The sequence below is a fragment of the Sapajus apella genome, unplaced genomic scaffold (assembly GCF_009761245.1).
Source record: "Sapajus apella isolate SASKATOON/1434 unplaced genomic scaffold, GSC_monkey_1.0 scaffold28, whole genome shotgun sequence".
NCBI classification, from domain to species: Eukaryota; Metazoa; Chordata; class Mammalia; order Primates; family Cebidae; genus Sapajus; species Sapajus apella.
In genome coordinates, this window is record NW_022436968.1 from 22969166 (window position 1) to 22989920 (window position 20755).

The 20755-nt window shown below is 33.9% G+C and overlaps 1 protein-coding gene across 22 annotated transcripts in view; it reads right to left on the reverse strand.

The window, feature by feature from the left end:
* The window catches only part of DYNC1I2 (dynein cytoplasmic 1 intermediate chain 2), a 55665-nt gene that overhangs the window by 15040 nt on the left and 19870 nt on the right, over positions 1-20755 (reverse strand). For 6 of the 22 annotated variants that reach the window (XM_032292970.1, XM_032292962.1, XM_032292965.1 and 3 more), the window contains 11 exons: positions 19705-19764; positions 17106-17221; positions 16041-16085; positions 7974-8069; positions 7604-7766; positions 7403-7502; positions 6788-6913; positions 5773-5919; positions 5332-5445; positions 4899-5032; positions 3885-4029 (listed from right to left, as the gene is read on the reverse strand). In XM_032292970.1, the coding sequence (XP_032148861.1) occupies positions 3885-4029; positions 4899-5032; positions 5332-5445; positions 5773-5919; positions 6788-6913; positions 7403-7502; positions 7604-7766; positions 7974-8069; positions 16041-16085; positions 17106-17221; positions 19705-19764 (1246 nt within the window). The remainder of the gene's footprint in view (positions 1-3884; positions 4030-4898; positions 5033-5331; positions 5446-5772; positions 5920-6787; positions 6914-7402; positions 7503-7603; positions 7767-7973; positions 8070-16040; positions 16086-17105; positions 17222-19704; positions 19765-20755) is intronic. The other 16 variants (XM_032292977.1, XM_032292974.1, XM_032292976.1 and 13 more) reach the window with 3 other exon arrangements.

The window sequence follows — 20755 nt, forward strand, 5'->3', positions numbered from 1 at the left end:
GACAAAGATCTAATATTCAGCATCTATAAGGAACTTAAATTCACAAGAAAACGACCCCATTAGAACATGGGCAAAGGACACTAACAGACATTTCTCAAAAGAAGACATACAAGTGGCCAACAATCATATGAAAAAAGAGCTCAACATCACTGACCATTAGAGAAATGCAAATCAAAACCACAATGAGATACCATCTCATACCAGTCAGAATGGCTATTACAAAAAGTAAAAAAATAACAGATGTTGGCAAGGTTGTAGAGAAAAGGAATGCTTTTACACTGTTGGTGGGAGTGTAAATTAGTTCAACCATTATAGAAGAGAGTGTGGTGATTCTTCAAGGACCTAGAGACAGAAATACCGTTTGACCCAGTAATCCCATTACTGGGTATATACCCAAAGGAGTATTAATAATTCTATTATAAACACACTAGCAAAGATGTGGAATCAACTTAAATGTCAATTAATGGTCGATAGGATAAAGAAAATGTGGCATATATACACCATGGAAAACTATGCAGCCATAAAAAAGGAATGAAATCATGTCCTCTGTGGGGACACTGACAAAGCTGGAGGCCAATATCCTTAGCAAACTAACGCAGGAACAGAAAAGCAAATAGCACATGTTCTAACTTATAAATGGAAGCTAGACAATGAACATACATGTAGTCACCTAGAGGGGAACAATGCACACTGGGGCCTATCAGAGGGTGAGGATGGGAGGAGGGAGAGGATCGGGAAAAATAACTAATGGATACTAGGCTTAATACCTGGCTGATGAAATAATTTGTGTAACAAACCCACACATCTTTTACATGTACCCCTGAATGTGAAATGAAAGTTAAAAAAATATTCCTTTCAATTACTGAAAAGGAAGTTGGCCAACAATCTAACAAAAATGTAGTGTCTCCTGTGACTATACATGGGACTACTAAGATGAAAGCACATCTAAAAATCTGGCAACTTACATGGCTGTATGAAACCTTTAGAGAAACAGTTGGTTTCATCTTACCAATTCTGCATCTTGCTTTGGTTTTATAGGTTTATCTGAAATACATGGAACCAGAAACATTTCTGATTCTGGACTTTTTCAGATTTTAAAATACAGTTAAGTCCTCACTTATCACCATTTATAGATTCTTGGAAACTATGATGTTAAGCAAAACAACATAAAACAAAACCAGTTTTACCAGAGGCTAAGATATAAACAAGAGTTAAGTCCCCATGACATTTATCTGGTCAGAAAAACATCACCAAATTTCTAAATAATGACCCTAAAAAACTCAGAATATTAAACAGTGAAATAAAATGTGAGCTATACATACATTTGAGGAAGATTATTATTTTTTCAGATGGAGTTTTGCTCTTGTCACCAAGGCTGGAGTGCAATGGCACGATCTCGGCTCACTGCAACCGAGTCCTCCTTCTGGGTTCAAGCGATTCTCCTGCCTCAGCCTCCTGAGTAGCTGGGATTACAGGTGTCTGCCACCATGCCCAGCTCATTTTTGTATTTTTAGTAGAGACAGGGTTTTACCATGTTGGCCAGGCTTGTCTTGAACTCATGACCTCAGGTGATCCACCTGCCTTGGCCTCCCAAAGTGCTGCGATTACAAGCGTAAGCTCCCCCACCCTGCCACATTTGAGAAAGATTAATAAAAACAAAATAATTACTAACCCAAGTTTTGGTGAACCAGTAAATAATGGTGGTAGCAGAGGTGGTGGGTAAAACTGAGGAACAAATGTTTTGCAAAGTGCAAACTGTAAGGAGCAGCCCTATCACCAGGCAGTTCTAAAACAAACAATGACAAAGATGGCAGGCTCCCTGAGTGGTTCATACTGCATCCTTTTACTGTCGTGCCTTTGTATGATTACCATGCATCTTACAAATGTTTACTTTATGACAATTTATATTCATTAATTCATTTTCCAACCTGCTTTTCCAAGTTCAAGGTCACAGCTGGCCAGACCACAAGACAAGAACCCACCATGGACAGAATACTATTCCATCACAGGGTGCACTCAGACACATCCACACTCATTAAGACTGGGAAAATTTAGACCTGCCAGTTGAGCAATCCTTCCACCTCAGCCTCCCAAGTATCTAGGACCACAGAAGCGCATCACCATGCCTGGCTAATTTTTTAATTTTTTGTAAACATGAGTCTCCTTGTGTTACCCAGACTGGTCTTGAACATCTGGGCTCAAACAATTCCTTCTACCTCAGCCTCCCAAAGTGTTGGGATTATAAGAATGAGCTATTGAGCCCGGCTGTTTTTTTCTTGTCAATTTTATGACAAAACATTATCTGACGACCTGCTATATTTGTGTTATACTTAGGGTTATACATCCATAATCCAAAACCCAAAATGTCCCAGTGAATGTTACCTTTGAGTGTCTTGTCTGCGCTCAAAGAGTTTTAAATTTTGGAGGATTTCAGATTAGGGATGCTCTGCCTGTGCTAGCTAGATTGTGCATTTTTTTGCTGGTAGGCTTTGAGCATCTTCTTCTACCTTTTCCCACTGTACAAATTTCATCAAAAGGACAAAATTTCAAGAACAAGAAAGGAAAGAGATGATTTATTAAATGTATCATTAATTGTATTCAGGCTCTGTCTGATCACCATTAAGAGGTAAAAGAGGAGCTAAATATTGGTAAGTGCCTATTATTTGCTGAACACTGTGTTAAGCATCTGTTTCCTTCATTAGAGTTAAGGTAAACGCTATTTTTACATCTGCTAATGCCAAACCCCAAAATGCTCAATTTTAAAAGGCAAGGTTTTAGAGACAAAGTTTTCTAATTCACTTCAGTATTAGAGAGGAGGCATCAGGACAGGACAAAAATGAATAATGAGTTCATCCCAGACTTCTAAGGTCAACACTTGATAAATAATTAGGAGTTCACAAAATAGTGAAGAACATCTCTTAAGATCATTAGGTTTTCTCACAGAAACTGAAGAACCAAAGATCTCTAAACATTGCCTCATGATAAATTATTTAAAAGTCAGTATTTAGGATAAGGCAGATGGAAACAGAAAAAAGAAAAGCTTAGAAGTTAATTTAAATAGAATCTGATGCTGAGTATGCATTTTCCCAGTAATAATGTAACATCACAGAAAAACTAGACAGCAAAGTTAAGGCACTTTAATTATAAAATGAGATTAAATGAAATTCCAAGTCTATCATAGGAGGTAAAGCTGCCTACTTGGATTTGTCTTGAGACTTTAAACAGGTCAAGACAATGTCACATTTATCTGGAACTGCTGGAGGATCAGGAAGCATTTTATCACATAAATGGGTTTTTAAAATAACCCAAGTTTATTAAAACCAAAATAAATGAATTTAAACTGCTTATCATAGAATGACAAAAAAATATATGCATCCATGCTTTTACACAATGCTTTCCTAATGATTCCAGTTTACTTCATATAGCCTTATTATACAGGACTTATTGTAAATCAGTTTCACTCTCTTTTCTCTATTTTCCATCAACTCTGTGAGCCACTGTAGCTCTGAATAAGCTGTTAAAAACTCTCCAAAGAGCAAATGGATAGCTTTTGTGCTGAGCTGAATAACAACTGTATGAGGTGCTATGCGAGACACTCAGGGCTTTTTCCCCCAATGCAATTCAGGGTAAACAGTTCTATACTCGAAAAGACTGAAGTGGTAGGAAGACTGGTCTTTGATTATGTGTAGGGTTGCCATACTTGTTAGCACACTTTTATAAAAACTACAGCATTTAGTAGTTTACCAAGGCTCTGTGTAATGTCTTAGCAGTCTTGACCTATTAGTAAACGTGATTTAAAAGGTTTTCATCATTCCTATGCAGTATTAGATCACCACCTTATATCAGAAACCTGAGCAAATAGCAGACATCTATATTTTAGATACCTTAGTTGTCCAAAGTTTTACTGTCCAGTCAAATGATGAAGTGACAAAAAGATGTGAGAAGTCTACTGCTCCAACGGCTGCATGACAATGGATGCCAGTGATTGGTCCTTGATGCCCCTCAAACATCTCACTGATTCCAGCTTTGCTAATTTCATAAAAGTGAAAATGTTAGCAAAGTCTTCTATAAGTAGGCCAATTACACACACATTTTATTATGGGCTTATATATCAGGACTTGACTTAATTTTGACAGACTTAACTCTGTGCTCATAACTTATCAGAGTAACTTTGTTGAGTGTTATTCCATCCACATTTGGTAACACTACCAAAGCAGTAAGTATTTTTGGAACTGTAAATATCATGCTATTGATATCAGACCTCGAAAGTCTAATATCTGAAATGGTGCAATAGAAACAAAGATACACTACACTTAAGAGAGACAATGTGGGCTACTTTCAAATCAAAAGCTTTTAAGTGATGGTGATCTATGTTTGAGATGAAATCTGGACACTAAGTTTTTTTTAAGGAAGTAATAAGGTACAGCTAAACAATTTCAAAGCAGACAGAATGGACGGAGAAATAGTACTCAATTTAAACTAAGTATGTGACATTACTATACAATTATCAGGAGACTGAGCCAATGCTGAAAGTCCAAATAAATCAAAATGGGAAAACAGCTGAAAAAATCTCATTTATAAGTCTATAAGTCAATACAGGCATGTGTATATTTACTTGTACTACTGAATGCTCCTGCCTACCACTAACTTATATGAGTACATGCACACACACAAAACCACAACATACCACAACCCACAAAATCAAGAATACATCATAAATCCAAAATTACCTTTTATGTAAAAAAGTATTTAAGTTATAATTTTATATGCCTGAATGAAAAAAATTGGTCACAAATAACAAGTAGGTTTAGAACAAATTTCTACTTAGATTAGGCAACTTGCTTCAGTGGGATTAAAGGAAGAATTTAAAATTATTGCAAATTCCAGTTTAGGTTTACCTGCCATGGCGGCATGCTGTGTACACAGAACCTTCTTCACTCCCAACAACAAAGTTGTTGACATCTCCAACAGGAAAGGACATAGATGTCACAGCTACTGCCTTTGATTGTTTATGAACCAACTCCATGCTATCCTACATAGAAAAACCTGACAAAATTAGTTTGTAAACTTGCAATTTTAAATTTCTGTAGAAAAACTTCCAGTCTTTGATTTGTAAACAATTCTTTTACTGTATTATTTACACAAATCTACCTTAATTAAATGAAGTAGGTTTGAAAGTAAAACACACAACAAACCATATTAAATGCATTTCAGCTTATAAACTGTTGTAACACTACTATAAAACAGTTTATGAGAAACATAGGTTGAGATATATATACACTTAAAACATAACATTTGCATCAAAATTTCAGTTTCCCAAGTTCAACCTACCTGTGGATGGGAAAGCATGTCCAGACTCCATGAACAAATTTTTCCATCAGTAGAGATGCTTATCAGATTGTGAGCATTTTGTGTTCCAACAACATTTACACAATACACAGGGTGCTACAGATATTAAAGAAAGTTTTTTACCAAAAGCAAAACAAATTTTTTATTCTAATTATAGGCATTCTGTTTATTATCAGGCCTCCTAACTTGTGGGTATTCTTAATGTGAAGTTTGCTATTAATAAAAGGTTGTCTCAGAAAAGAGATGAGTTTCTAATTTCAAAAACAAAAAAAAAAAAACAGACTTCATTTTTGGTTGCTAAATGGTTAGAAATGCATACACCAAAGGAAGCACATTCTGAGACAACTCTGATGGGCACTGCTAAGTATATAGCTAAGAGTGAAGGAACACAGAAGCCTAATAAAAATCAACATGTTTACTTACTGTGTGTGCAGCTGCTGACAGTGGAGTTCTTTGCACCGGAGTTCTTTTATTGCTACGGTTATCCCAAAGCACAATCTGGCCTGAATATGTACCACCAACAACAAGATTTGGATGAAATTTTGCAAATGTGGCAGACATCACAGCTGACTGCAAATAAGTAAGATTTTTATACTTGAGATTCAAATTGAAAAAGCCTGACAAGTTCTAAAAATCAATCTATTATCTGAAACATTTATTTCTTCATTATATGGTATTACAGGTTATGAAAACAACTAAGTAAATTCATTAAAAGTTTTCACTGTTTCAGAAATATAAAAATATATCTTTAAGATTTTTTTTGCTTAAAAGTCAAATGTAATGACTGCTTACATAAGTATGTTTAACCAATTTATCAAAGAAAGCAAAAAGTTATTTCAGTTACATTAGCCTCTGACAGTAATCTAACAGTAGAGTGCATGCTAGTTTGATTCAAAGAAGTGTTTACTAAAGATTTGATATTATTAAAAGATTTTAACTTATGCAACCAGAAAAGACTTGCAAATTCTAACCTTCTACTAAACCTGCTTTAAAAATCTGCATCTGTTTTCTACTTCAACCATGTGTTTCTACTTAAAATCATCTAGTTCCAACTCCTCAGGCCATGTATAAGTAATTGAGTGGGCCAACCATCTAATTGTGTATTCACAAATAAGTTCCCGGGAAACTCCCTGTAGGAAAGACATTTTATAAAAGATTCCTTTTATACAGTCAATCACCATAACACAGAATCACAACTGCAAAGGACTTTAGGTGTGATTAAACATTATAAGAGATGTCAGAAAAGCTACAAAAGGCAGATCATGTTGAACTGAGAAGTCTTCAGTTTTCTGTTAACATCTGTTTGCAAATATGGAGTGGTTTAGTAAAATGCCAATCCAATGAAATCATTATGTTGACAAGAAAACAAAAAAGGCACTTGTCTTAATTCATCAATGAATTCTTAAACTTGAGGAAGACTGTTAAAAGACCACCATACCTGGCAGTGAAACACATACTCTGGGGTAGTTTTTTTGTATTTCATATTCCAAACAAGGGCCACACCATCAGGCTCATGAGGGGCATCTTCATTGTTATTATAGGAAGCCACGAGTAACTCTGGATACTGCTCAAAAGAATCAAGAGGAAAAGAAATGCTATGCATAATAAGAACTGTTTTATATTCCTAGTTATTTGTCTTTATCAGATTATTACTCTGAAAATACAAATACCTAACATTTCATCAACAGAGACATCTCTAGCGTTATGCTTACTGGGACATTAGTATAATTTTAAATTAGAACAGTTAATTATTTTAAATATTTTAATGTTAAAACAACTAATTAAAATGTGTTCAAATTTTACACAAAGGATTTGGTGAGCAACTGAAATTAGTAAAACTGGCCTATAACATAAAGACCTGAGTTTTAAATATAAATAATGTTTCTAATCTTTCTTCCAAAGTACATGATTATGTTAACATTAGAGCCATCATCCGTTAATTTTAAATAATACATATTGATTTATTACACAAAATCCCATAATTAAAATAAAACTACCTGCTAATTATAATTTTAAAAATGAGTTAAGAGCAGCTAATTTTATTATATTTTACCTGAGATGACCAATCCAAACAACTAACAACGCGATGCTTTGACCATCGTTCGTCAAAAAATTGTCGATTTAATGACAGTTTAGCACCTGCTTGAATCTCCCTACAAAAAAAAGACCAGCCCCCCAAAAGATGATGTTATAACTTTTATCACTCTTAAATTTAACATTATTGGAGCTAAAAATCTTAGCAATTAAACATTACCCTTCTTTGTCTTCCAAATCTCTCCCACTGTAGTCAAAGAAGATGTTAATTTGCTCAGAAAGAGCTCTTTCTACAATTCTTGTAGAATGGTCAAAGAAACTTAAAAATTCCTCAGAGTGCAAAATTTGTTGCTTTTCTTCTTCAGTCAGCTCATGAGGGGGAGCTGAAAAACAAATAATTTTTTGAAGTATGATTTGTCAGGCAAATCATGTCAACTCACTATCACAGTATGGATCAATGAATGCTACACATTCTTTTTCAGTCAAATTCACTTTTTTGATTTACAGCATTTTATACTACTTTAATATATAAGTAATGAAATCTTAACAGAAATCAACAAAATTTTTTAAAGTTTAATTCTTTAAGACACCTTTACTATCATTTTCCTCATCTTTCTTCAAAGTTTTCTCTTCTTCAGGTTCAATAGGTGGTTTAGGAGCCACTACATCATCATCTTCCTCTTCATCTGAAAAAAAGCAAAATGATAGAATAAATTATTTTAATGAAAATAGCTGGTAACTTTTGAGACAGTATTTCAGAAGGTATCACAACTCCCAAGATAAAAGCAAAAGTAAACCACTGACAGGACAGAACAAGTACAAATAATAGGGATTTTTACCAACATAGTCAAGAATTAAGTAGAACCTTTTGGTTTGAATACATACCTATGCGGTACCTCGGCAACAGCCGCCCTAAATTCTGTAGCTACATAAACTGAAATAAGATATATATGCAACTAGGATGAATTCCTCATGAAGTCTCTAAAAGCTTGCCAGCATTTATCATTCTAGACAGAACAACATGCAACTCCTGCATAGTTTTATATAGCATGCTGACACATTAATGCTGTAGAATGAGGAAAATCAAATGTCTAAAATAGCCTACAGAGCTGGCTGCTTACTTGTGATCTGAAACCATCAGTGTCTAATGGGTCTTCATATGGCATAAAGACAGCTTACATTAACTCTCAGGTTGCTATTTGAGAGGCAGATTTTGAAGATAATAGCTATAAGACCACATTTTCTATTCTGTCATTTTAAATGCAAGTCTCATTATCTATTGTTATATGATGTGGCAATAAGCACTTAAAATAATGTTTTCTTAATTTGAATAAAAATATACACTGGGATAATATACAGTGTTTATAAGACTTCTAAAAAATTACTAAATCTCTTACATCACAAATGAGGAAGTAATTTTTATAATTTATTTAAAAATGTTACAGAACACATAACCCTCCCTACCTTTTCTTTTGCTACACATTTAGATGGGTTTTTATGAAGAAAATGTTTATTTTTATGGCCTAAACACATGCGTTGTCTATAACGGAAAGGCGGCAGGCATCTGCAGCAGAGTGCAGCTCAAGTAATGAAAGCCTATTCAATAAGGGGACTTTACTTGTTATAGTCATTTCCCTGACCCATGTTCAAAATTATCTAAAACACACATACATATGACATACACAAAAGAATGGTCAAGAATGGAAACCAGCTGCCAAGTCATGGTCCCAGCAGCCAGGCCAGCTGACTAGATAGCAACAACCAGATGGCACTGCTGGGATTGTGTCTTTCTGCTACAAGGTGGCAATGGGATGGCATAACATTCTTCCGCTTGACTGCTTCCAATCCTGTGTCTCTCCCAAATGGTGGGCCTGTGCAATTACCCGCACTCCAGGAGGCCTAAAGACAAGCCTTTACCCTGCAAACAAAATGCAGCTTGTAGGCCACACCAGCTGCCAAACCACACACATAGTGTTAGGTTTTGAGAGCTATGAAAATCTTTCTAACTCTGAAGAATAAGCAATAAAAATATAACTGTACCTGTGGAAAGAAAGCTTTAAATGACACTGTATAAAGCACACAATGATACAACCTCCAACTTAATCAAAATGATAATGACGTATGCCAATCCTACATTACTTGAAATTGAGCGATTTTTACGTTCTGACAAGTTTACAGAACTAGGATAAATGGCACGAGTGATTTCAATATATGCTCATACTTTTGAACCAAATGGTGAAGGTTAAAATTTTTCCTTTCAAGGGCCTCAATCAGCCACAAAGGAAAACAGTAATCACTGTCTTTTCAGCCAGCCCAACCACATTTGTCAGCCCTTTCTCCGTCAATGCAGCCAGAGCAATCAACCTGCCAAACATTCAGAATGGAAAAACAATCTGAAAATACAGGGTATAATGCACCTGCCAGTGAAAATGGCCATTTCAAGAAAAGCTAGTGATCTCAGTGACCCTGCTGAGGAGGCGGTGGTGCAAAGGGGAAAGAACACGTAAAAGAATTCTTAGTGATCGCCATTCTCTTGCACGTTGACACTTCCTTACAAAGCATGCCAATTACAGCTTTTGTGCTACTTAAAAAAATGAAAGCTTTTTGGGGCAAAATAATCACACAGAGAAACAGAAAGACACTACTCCTTTTTAGATGAATTCTCATGTACAACGAATTATTAATCTGAAAATAGTATAACTGGTAGCAATTCTACACGATATCACTCAAGCATTAGAATGAAATTCTTCCATAAAGTCACCTGCAGGTGTAATGTAATAAAATAATTACATTTAACTTACAAGTTGTCTTTTAGAATAACAAACATCTCCTTCAAATAAAAATTCACTGTTAGAATATACATATATTTTCCACTTCCTGCTAATGCTACCAGTTATCCTAATCAAGTCTGTTTACTAGTAGAGTTCACTGTATGTAAATCCTAAAATCAAAGATAGGGATTTTGAGTCACTCAGGACAGGTCATTCTTGAGCATTGTGAATTATAAATTATAGCCTCCTACCCACATCTTATTCTCCTCCTTCAACTTTGTTGTATTATATGGCCTCTAAGTACCATTTCCAATGACAGGTGTCAAATTCCTGTCATAATGCATATGGTCAGTACTTTAGTGCTAAGTGACCTCATAATTTACATATTTAACAGAAAAGATCTTGTTTATAGACACTCTTTTCCTTTTAAAATTTAAAATGTAGATGTAGTATGTCAGACAGTGATCTGTATCTGTGTACTCAAAAGCATTTGCCATGCCTATCTGTCCATATAAATTATTTCAGTTGTAGCTGAATGATGAGTATCAACTATTTAAATACATGCTCTCAGGGTTTATTTTAGAATAAAAGTACATATCCTCCCCTTTCTACATGGATTAAAACCAGATTTTAAAACTCGAATTGGTACTTAAGCTTCATAAAAATGATTAAATAAATTTAAGAAAAATAAAAACAAATGATATTGCTGTTCTTAAAAACTATAAAATGTGATCTTTTTGCTATAAGGCTAATCTTAAATAATTATCAAATTTACCAAGTATTTGGCAAAAATGCCTGACATCAATAACATTAGGTTAAAGAATGTTCTTCTGAAACAAATAAGATTTTCTTGTTATAAGCTAATATAATAGCTACCAAAAGACTATTAACATGACCAAAAATATAAAACTGCAGTTCTAAAGATTTTCTACACTAGTCCTTATTACATGAAGAGCTATATTTAAAACTGGGAAAGACTGTAACAGAGCAGGAAGACTGAAAAGTGGGACTGCCAAGTCACATCAATTTATTGATGAATATTCATTACAATATGCTAAGTGGTTAACTCCATGCTTTCTCTGACAAGTAATCTAAGGTTATAAACTAAACAGTAAAGAGTGCATAAAAGTAGCAGTTACTTTTAAAATGACAAATCTCTTGTCAATGAATGCTAAAACTAGGTTTAATGAACCACTGAATTTTACTTTGAGTTAACATCAAAATTGTGACGTATTTTGGAGAGACAGAAAGAAAAGCTGTTTTGTAAATTAAGTTGCACCTAGAAATAACACCAAAGAATGAAATTCCAGTTGTTGGAATAATCTGTTACAATGGAGTAGGTTAATCAAAGTTAAATCATCTGTGAAATGGGTAGCTTTTGTTAAACTAAAGGAAGGAGCCTTCAGAGCAACTTTTCTCATCTGTACCTGACAGTACACTTAACATATGTTTAAGGTAAGCTAAGAGTATGTCACAAAGCATACTCTGAATTATTTTAAAATATTACAAGACATTTAAAAGATAATATACAGTATCTTAGAAAATCCTTACTGAACAAACATTGCTACTTATGAATCTATCACTTATGATTATATCTCAATATGATGCAAAAAACAAATCCCATCATTACTGCACTGTTGTTTAGGAAATATGTTTGTTGTCTATCAATTTACTATATAGTTTTATTGTACTGGGCAACAGGGCAAGACTCTGTCTCAAAAAAATCTATTTTTTTAACTAATGATTAAAGCATATTCCTTTAATGATTAAAGCATTTTCCTCTAATATTTTCATATTTTCTTCTAATATTTTAAAATGCATCCCATTTTAAGATAATTTAATATCCTATGAAAAATTCCTAACTTACAAGGTAGTCTGATTATTCCTGGTATAAAGGAAGATGACACTGAGTTCTAAAAGTCAGGACACTTGTGGCATATAAAAATATGATTCGACTTAAAAAAAATTTCAACTTATGAATAACTTCACAAACATCTATGAAAATATTAGATGAAAATGCTTTAATCATTAGTTTAAAAATACAGATTACACAGGAATAATTTCCCTTTAATATTTTATCTTTTTGAGACGGAGTCTCGCTCTGTCACCCAGGCTGGAGTGCAGTGGTGCAATCCTGGCTCACTGCAACCTCCACCTCCTGGGTTAAAGCAATTCTGTGGCTTCAGCCTGCCAAGTAGCTGGGACTACAGGCACACACCACCACGCCGGGCTAATTTTTGTATATATTTTTTTATACAGCAGAGATGGGGTTTCGCCATATTGATCAGGCTGGTCTTGAACTCCTGCCCTCGCGATCCACCCACCTCAGCCTCCCAAAGTGCTGGGATGACAAGCGTGAGCCACTGCACCTGGCTCTCTTCTAATATTTTCAAAAAATTCCTTCTTTTCTGGATCAGTTTCATTTTGAATCACTCTATTTAAATCCATTTGTGCATAATTTCATCTTCTTATACCTTACTCTTTAAAATAAAATATATCTTTAAAATAATCTTCACTGAGACAAAGCGTCATGAATATACCAGTGGAATCCATTCCTTTTTTTACACCATCTAGAGTAAGATGCAAGGTCATCTGGTTTTCTTTGGCTCTTCAAGGAAAAATACACAGCTGACTTTTTAATCAGAAATTATTTCAATATAGATGTACTGCTAATTTGGGGGGGAAATAAGAAAGGACTGATAGTTTAATTATACCACTGCCTTTAACACAAAATTTGTCTCTCTGTAGTCTTTTTTTTTTTTTTAAAGAGATGGAGTCTTGCTATGTGCCCAGGCTGACCTCAAACTCCTAGGCTCTAGTGATCCTCCTGCCTCAGCCTCCTGAGTCCCTGGGACTATAGGCACAAATCACTTTGCCCAGCCACAGTCCTTTTATATAAAATTTGGGTTTTATTTGGCAGTATTAGCACCCTTATGTAGACCTTGTTATCTGTCATCTCATCAAACATTACATTTTTCTGAGGCCAGGGTTTCAGATATGCTGATTAAAGTCTTTCAATCAAGATTAAGAAGAAATGCTTCAATTTTCAATTATGTTTACATTCTCATAGGTCCTCTGAAGGCTAAAACTAATTTATTAAATGTGTTATTCATTCTAGAATCTTTTAAAAATCAATTTTAATTAATTAATTAATTTATTTATTGGAGACAGAGTCTCACTCTGTTGCCCAGGCTTGAGTGCAATGGCATGATCTTGGCTCAATGCTGCCTCTGTCTCCTGGGTTCAAGAAATTCTCCTGCCTTAGCCTCCTGAGTAGCTGGGATTACAAGTGTGTGCCACCACACCTGGCTAATTTTTGTATTTTCAGTAGAGATGGGGTTTCAACATGTTGGCCAAGCTATAGAGCTAATCAACAGGTATTGAGGAAAAATATTTGGCTACTAAGCCAATACCAACAGTAATTACAAACTCCTTCACAGATAAGAAAGTGGAATGCAATAAGAGAAATGGCACTTCACTAGAAATCAAGTGCCAGCTTCTGGATGTACGCCCGATACTCTCTCACACTGTGGACTTAGGCCCACCAATTAACCTTCTTGAACCTCAGTTTCCTCAGATGTAAACAAGCTGATTAAATTGGATAAACTTCAGGGTTTCTTTTTCCTTTAATGAGCTTTCAAAAAAATAGTTTAAAAAAAATCCATACAGAATAAGTAGATAAGAAAAAATAATGCCATTTTCAAAAGAGTTAAAACTTTTAAAAGGCAAAGAAAGTAACTTTTCCAGGAGTATTTCTGTGGGTACCACGTTCCTGCCAAGAGAAGCTTTTCACCTGCAGAGAAGAAAATTGACTGAAGTCATGTGGTACTAGTCAATTTTATTCACAGTAGGTGCTTTAAGACAGCAAAGCACCGCAGTTCAGAAACAGTACTACCAACTTACAGAGTAAACTTGAAAGCAAGAAGATGGCTAGAACAAGGAAAAACAAGGCAGAATAAAAACTGCTTTTTAAAAGGAATAAGCTTGGCCATTTTTATTTTTAAAAAAATACAAAAAAAAAAAGGTAAGAGTTAAGTCTATGACCAATTTTTAGCTTCAATTTGGTAAGTCACATTACTTCTGCATGGATTATACTGCCTACCTAAATTTAATTTGCTGTTTGTTACACTCCAATTGTGATTTCACCAATTTTGTTTCATGGTGAGTTGTGGAATTCATTACATAATTCTTAAATGGGAACCAACCAGGCAAAGTTTGAGAGCCAAGGTATTAAAGTGATGGGTAAGCAAAGAAGAGTTAAGCACACAATGTTTCCATTATAAAATCTTAATTTCAAGTTTTTTCTCTTTCCCTCTTTCTAAAACCTACATAACTTGGGAAAAGAAACAATGTAAGAGCTACAGACATGAAAATAACTGTAATGATATAGAAAAGAAACTATCTCCTTTTTTTCCCAAAGGATACTGCCCAAATATCTCATTTTTATAAATATTTCCAAAGGGTAGCTTCACGGTATCAGGATACACGTTTTTTCTTTCTCCTTCAACTATATACCTCAACTTGTAACTAAAAGGACAACAAATCCAAAGAAAGGATAATCTAGTGCCTTTACATACAGCAAATACTCAATAAACTATACTCAAATTCAAACAGAATCAGTGCTAAATATAAACCAAACTACTTACTATAGGTTACTATCATAAAAATGAGTTGCTGCTTCAGTGGTGAGAGAAAGCACACCTTAGAATCAGTCGGATTTGGTTTACAATCACAGCTATTAGCTACATGACACTTGATAAACTATATCTTTCAGTTTCAGCTTCTTTGTGTGTAAACAAAACCAATACCTAACTTTCAGGATTTTGGTGATAGCATTACAGATAATGCAAAGTGTCTCACACTATGCCTGATACGTGGTAGTCACTTCTTGGTGTTATAATTTTTAGTCACCAATTTAAATAAGAAGTTTGGAGACACATTCATTGGAACCAAAATATTAACAATGGGTCATACACAGAAGAATCAAAAACATTTCCTCTCTATACCCTTTCTGTACTTCTAAATTCTCTATGATATGCTGCTATAGTAATTAGAAAAAACTATTTAAAAAAAATGAAAGTCTTGGCTGAGTTAGGTGGCTCATGCCTGTAATCCCAGCACTTTGGGAGGCCAAGGTGGGCAAATCACTTAAGGCTAGGAGTTTGAGACCAGGCTGGCCAACATGGCGAGAGACCCCCATCTCTACCAAAAATAACAAAAATTAGCCGAGAGCGGTGGCGCATGCCTGTTCTCCCTGCTACTCATGAGGCTGAGGCAGAAGAATCACTTGAACCTGGGAGGTAGAGGTTGCAGTGAGCTGAGATGGTGCCACTGCACTTCAGCCAGGGTGTCAGAGCAAGAATCCCTCTGAAAAAAAATAAAGTACTTGGACAAAAATGTTATATCAATTTCCTCAAAATTTTGAAACTGTAATTATATGCTTGAATCATTAGCTATTTGTAATGCTTTCTAGTTTTACCAACCCTAATTTCATTATTTTTTTGAGATGGAGTCTCGCTGTGTTGCCCAGGCTGGAATGCTGCAGTGTGATCTCAGCTCACTGCAACCTCCGCATTTTGGGTTCAAGCGATTCTCCTGCCTCAGCCTCCCAAGTAGCTGGGATTACAGGCACCAACCACCAGGCCTGGCCAATTTTTGGAATTTTATAGTAGAGACAAGATTTCACCACATTGGTCAGGCTGGTCTTGAACGCCTGACCTCAATCAATACATCTGCCTCGGCTTCCCAAAGTGTTGGGATTACAGGCGTGAGCCACTGCACCCAGCCACAATCCTAATTTTTTCTAGGTATATACAAATATGAATATTTAAAGATTTCCTTTGGTAGTAGACAGGGTTTCAAGGATTTCTCCTCATTTTTGCTTACCTGTATTTTCTTGGCTTTCTGTAATAAATCTAACTTTTGTTTTTCCTTAATGGAGAAACATGATAATTTAATTAAAAAGTTGAAAATAAATTAAACATTTGATAAAATTTCTATTCCAAGGCTGTTAGCAGCTCTAAAATCCACAACTCATTTGGTGGTAAACACTGACATGACCAGAGATAAGGCTATTTATAGTCATTACTTATTTCACTTAGTATATTCATATGCTTTGCTGCCAAAATATTAATGCCCAAGATACTAATAGGTTTTCACATGATACAATTTTATTACTTTTCTATAATCTGAAATATTTGGAATTCTAATATATATATGGCCCCAAAAACTTCAGGTAAGGTACTGTAAAGTATTAGAGATCTCACATAAATCTTTTTTTTTTTTTTTGTATGACATAAATTCATTAGCCTCACTGGGAAAACAACATCACAGTACCTTACGCTTGAATCATTAGCTATTTGTAATGCTTTCTAGTTTTACCAAAGGGTCTCCACATTCATTATGTCTGTGCATACTTCCCCATATTTTACACAAATTACAGGCTACTAACTAATCAACATAATAGAGCCCCATATCATAAAAGAGAAAGTTTAAGAATTAAGTCTAGATTCACTTATTAGTATGAATAACATCAGGATACACTATGCTATTCAGAAATAATTTACATGACTTTGTTTACTGTGGGACCCACTCTCTTCTGGGGAAGAATTATGCTCAATGACAGAAAGAGAACATTCTTAAGCTTTTTGGCTTCTAAAAGCAGTATACTTTAATGACAATATAAAGATTCAAAGACTTAAATTTATGTTAACAAAATTAAGAAACCACACATACAGCTTACAATGTTAACTTCTAAAAGAACAAGTTTTAAAACTCTAAAAAACAAAGACATAAGTGCAGAAAATGTAAAGCATTATTTTCTCATGTTTCCCTAAAAAGTATGCCAAAATACAAAAGAAAAAAGACATAAAATAAAAACCAAAGGAAGAAAAAAAGAATACATATTTAACATAGGTGCTCAATAACAATTATATTAGGACAGATATTCACCTTCTTTGGGTTGAGCCATAACTGGAGTCTGAGTTTCCTTTGTATATGTGACAATTTCTCGAGGAGGAAAGTCGACTTGAGTGATTTTAGCCATTCCAAGTTTAATAGGTCCTCTTCTAAATTAAGTGAATACAAACAATACATTTTAAATACATCAAACCATTTTATTTTCAAAAATTAAGAATTAAACAGTCATTTGCACCCAACATTGTAAATTAAATCCATTTTATTCAAGAAATTTTAGATTAACGATGAACAGGCTTTATTTTAGCAAAAGAATTAGAAGGTAGCAAAAGCAAAAGATATTTCTGAATCATTCAGTATTATTATTTTTCATTTTAAAAAGCCAAGCAATTTCATTATTTAGAACAAATGTGTGGGCAATAATGAAGTAAGAGGATAGAAACTTCAGAGTGGACCGCTGAATAAGGTCGTTACAAGAAACTGGTTTCAGCTGGGATGTCGTTCTTTCTGGACTTTTTTTGAAGAATCAGACATGGATATCACTCAGACCACATACAGTTGATCTCGCCAAAAAAGAGAATTCAGCTTTACGACTGAAAAACGGGTTCCTATTAAAAGCCTTTTTTCTACTTATATTTGGCAGAAATTGAGAATTACATTATCAATTTGGACTTTAAAATGAAATATTTAAAACTTTTAAATCTCTAATCTCTGCATGATCAATACTGTCCTTGATTCATATATGGACAAACTAAAGTCCAGATATTCTACACCTAGACTAAAATGACAGATCTTTTGAATACCACAAATCTACTAAAGTCACTTCTGTATTAGTTAAATACAGGAATACATTCTTTTTTGATAATGGAATAGCGTTGTGGCTGAGGAAAATGAATGAAAAGAAAAATATCTTTTATTAGTTATCCGGGAGATCTTTTATTGGTTATTATGTTAGATGTTTAAATTCTAAACCAAATAAAGTACACTTCCAAACTCCCAAAAAAGTTCTCAGTTATGAAGCTGCCTTAAAAACATATGCAATAAAGACACTGCTGCAACTTCCAGAATATGAAGCAGGCTATCATTGGTAAGAGAACTTTTTTCTTATATAAATATTCTTTTCAGTTCTGTTTAGTAACTAAATCCAAGTCCTATGCAATATAATAAAGCATAATACAATAAAGTATTATAAAGTAATAATAAAATTAGTACATTTAAAAAATTAATGTTCGAAAATGTGGGCCATAACAATTTTTTAATGTCTTTTCTAGTTTAAAAAAAAAAGGGGGGGAAAACATAGTCAAAGAATTCAGTGGACAAATTAAGTAATCTGAAGTAATCTAGAAGTCTAAGAATAAAATTTGGAATAAGAAATTTTATATTCTGATTTTTAAGATGCAAATTATATTAAAAAAGTAAATCACTCACATATCTGGAAAAAAATCATCAAGCCAACAATATTAGAAACAAGTTACCAACTTGAATGCATACAGAGGCTAACAGACAAAAAAACCACAATATTAAACAAAATATTCCAAGATTTTATAGGAGGAGGTGGGTAGGGAAGTAATACCTCACTTATCCAAAAGACATTTTTACTGAAAATAAGAAAACAATGGGAGGCAGGAGGGGGAAGCCTCAATGTGGCCAATAAAGAGGTCTTCCAATACATATACAGGAAACTCATATATTTTTCTTATATGCCTAAAATCAAGGCTTATTTACTCTTACTTTAGACACAATTCCAAAAGGCATAGTCATACATTTTAGAAGGTATAAATTATCAGGGGAAAAGGGCTATCTGAGTCAGGCAAGATGGCACAGCAAACATTTATAATTTGCATTAGGATCTAGAATAAAATGAGTGAATGAATGGATGAATAATCTTATCTCTATGTCAACAAAATTAAAAAACCATACATATAGCTCACAGTGTTAACTTCTAAAAGAACAAGTTTTAAAACTCTAAAAATCAAAGACATAAATACAGAAACTATAAAGCATTAGTTTTCTAATGTTTCCCTATGAAAATATGCCAGAAAAATAAAAGCAAAAAAGAAAACAAAAATGAAAGAGAAGAATCTATTTAACATAGAGGCTTAATGACAATTATATTAAGAATAGATATTCATCTATACATTCTATGAAGAGTAATCTATTCATCCATTCACTCATTTATTTATTCTAGATTCATGAATGAATAGTAACGAATGAATGGTGTAAGGACCAGCATCTCCATTACTCTCAAAATCTAAGAAATCGTCAGTGAATTTTAATATAGAAAAATAAATTAATATTCATACCTAGTAACCCTGAAAAGGTTCAATTACATATAGGCTATGTATTAGAAAAAGTCTGAGAAGTTTTTAAATACCTCTTAGAAAACTTATATTAAAAATACAGATATAATTTTAAAAGTTTGGACACTTCAATGGACTTAAGGTAACCAGAACAACACATGGAGAGAATATTCTTTCATTAAAGATACTGGATAAATGAGGTGTCACAGTAAAATATAACTCTTGTCCTTACTCCATGATACAATATTACAAACTTAAGCAAAATAAAATTAGGACAGTTTCACAAAGAATCAAATTCATTATAAAACAGGGAAGGTAGAAAATCTATTCAATACCCCAAATCGGAATCTGAGTGAAGCTGAAGAACTGATGGATCTGTATCCCAATGCAGCGTCCTAAATGGTTGTAGGACAACCATGAAGCATTAGCAAAAAAGGCCATAAGTTAGTCAAGCAAATACATTCTATGAATAGCTAAAGTACTGTTCACAATTAAAAACTACATGTTCTGGTTAGTATTTTTTAAAAAATATCAAAAAACAAAATAAAAAATCCACCAGGTCACTCACTCATCCAGTGCATGCAATAAGCTTACTATGGTTAAAGATGCAAGCATACAACCCAGAATAGTTAAAAGACATTATTTACAGATTACGGGAAACTAATATTGTATTCGGAACAGATCTGCTTCAGAACAACTAAAGCAGACAACCCAAGTAATTATTTATGGATAACAAACTAGGCTATAAAACGGTTGAAAATTTAAGATTTCTGATGAAAAAAAAAAAAACAATTTAAACATCTTAGTTAAGGTATTCTAATCTTCCCCAAAGCATTAAATGTGTGCAGGAAATTGTCATACTGGTAAAGGAAATGAGTCAACACATAAGCCTTTTGGTAATAAAACCAAAGACTATCCCACTGGGATACAAAATAGCTAAAGTTTCCAAAATGTGACCCTTCTGTAATTTATGGGTTAAGCACTGCCTTGGGCTTACATATCATCTGCTTAAGAAAACAACTAAAGATTTCTGTCTCTAGGAAAAAATACATTTTTCCCTGGAAAAATATATTATGTTCAAGTATCAATCCATAAATATTCAGTGATAAGTTTTAGCATCGTCTATTGGCTAAGTAACTTATAGAGGATCTGTTCCACTTAAGCCTAACAGAGTTACTAGTAGAACAAAAGGTACTTTATCATACTGGCATTTATGTAGGTTAGCAATATATGAGATAATTATGCACAGTACTGTCTAATGCTCATAGCTCCCATTAAAAAACAGTTAAGCACAGTACATTTAGTACTACCATTTTTGTCAAATATATTTTTCACTTATGTAAGATGTTATAACGTACAACTAGTGTTAGTTGCTACAATGTTTTA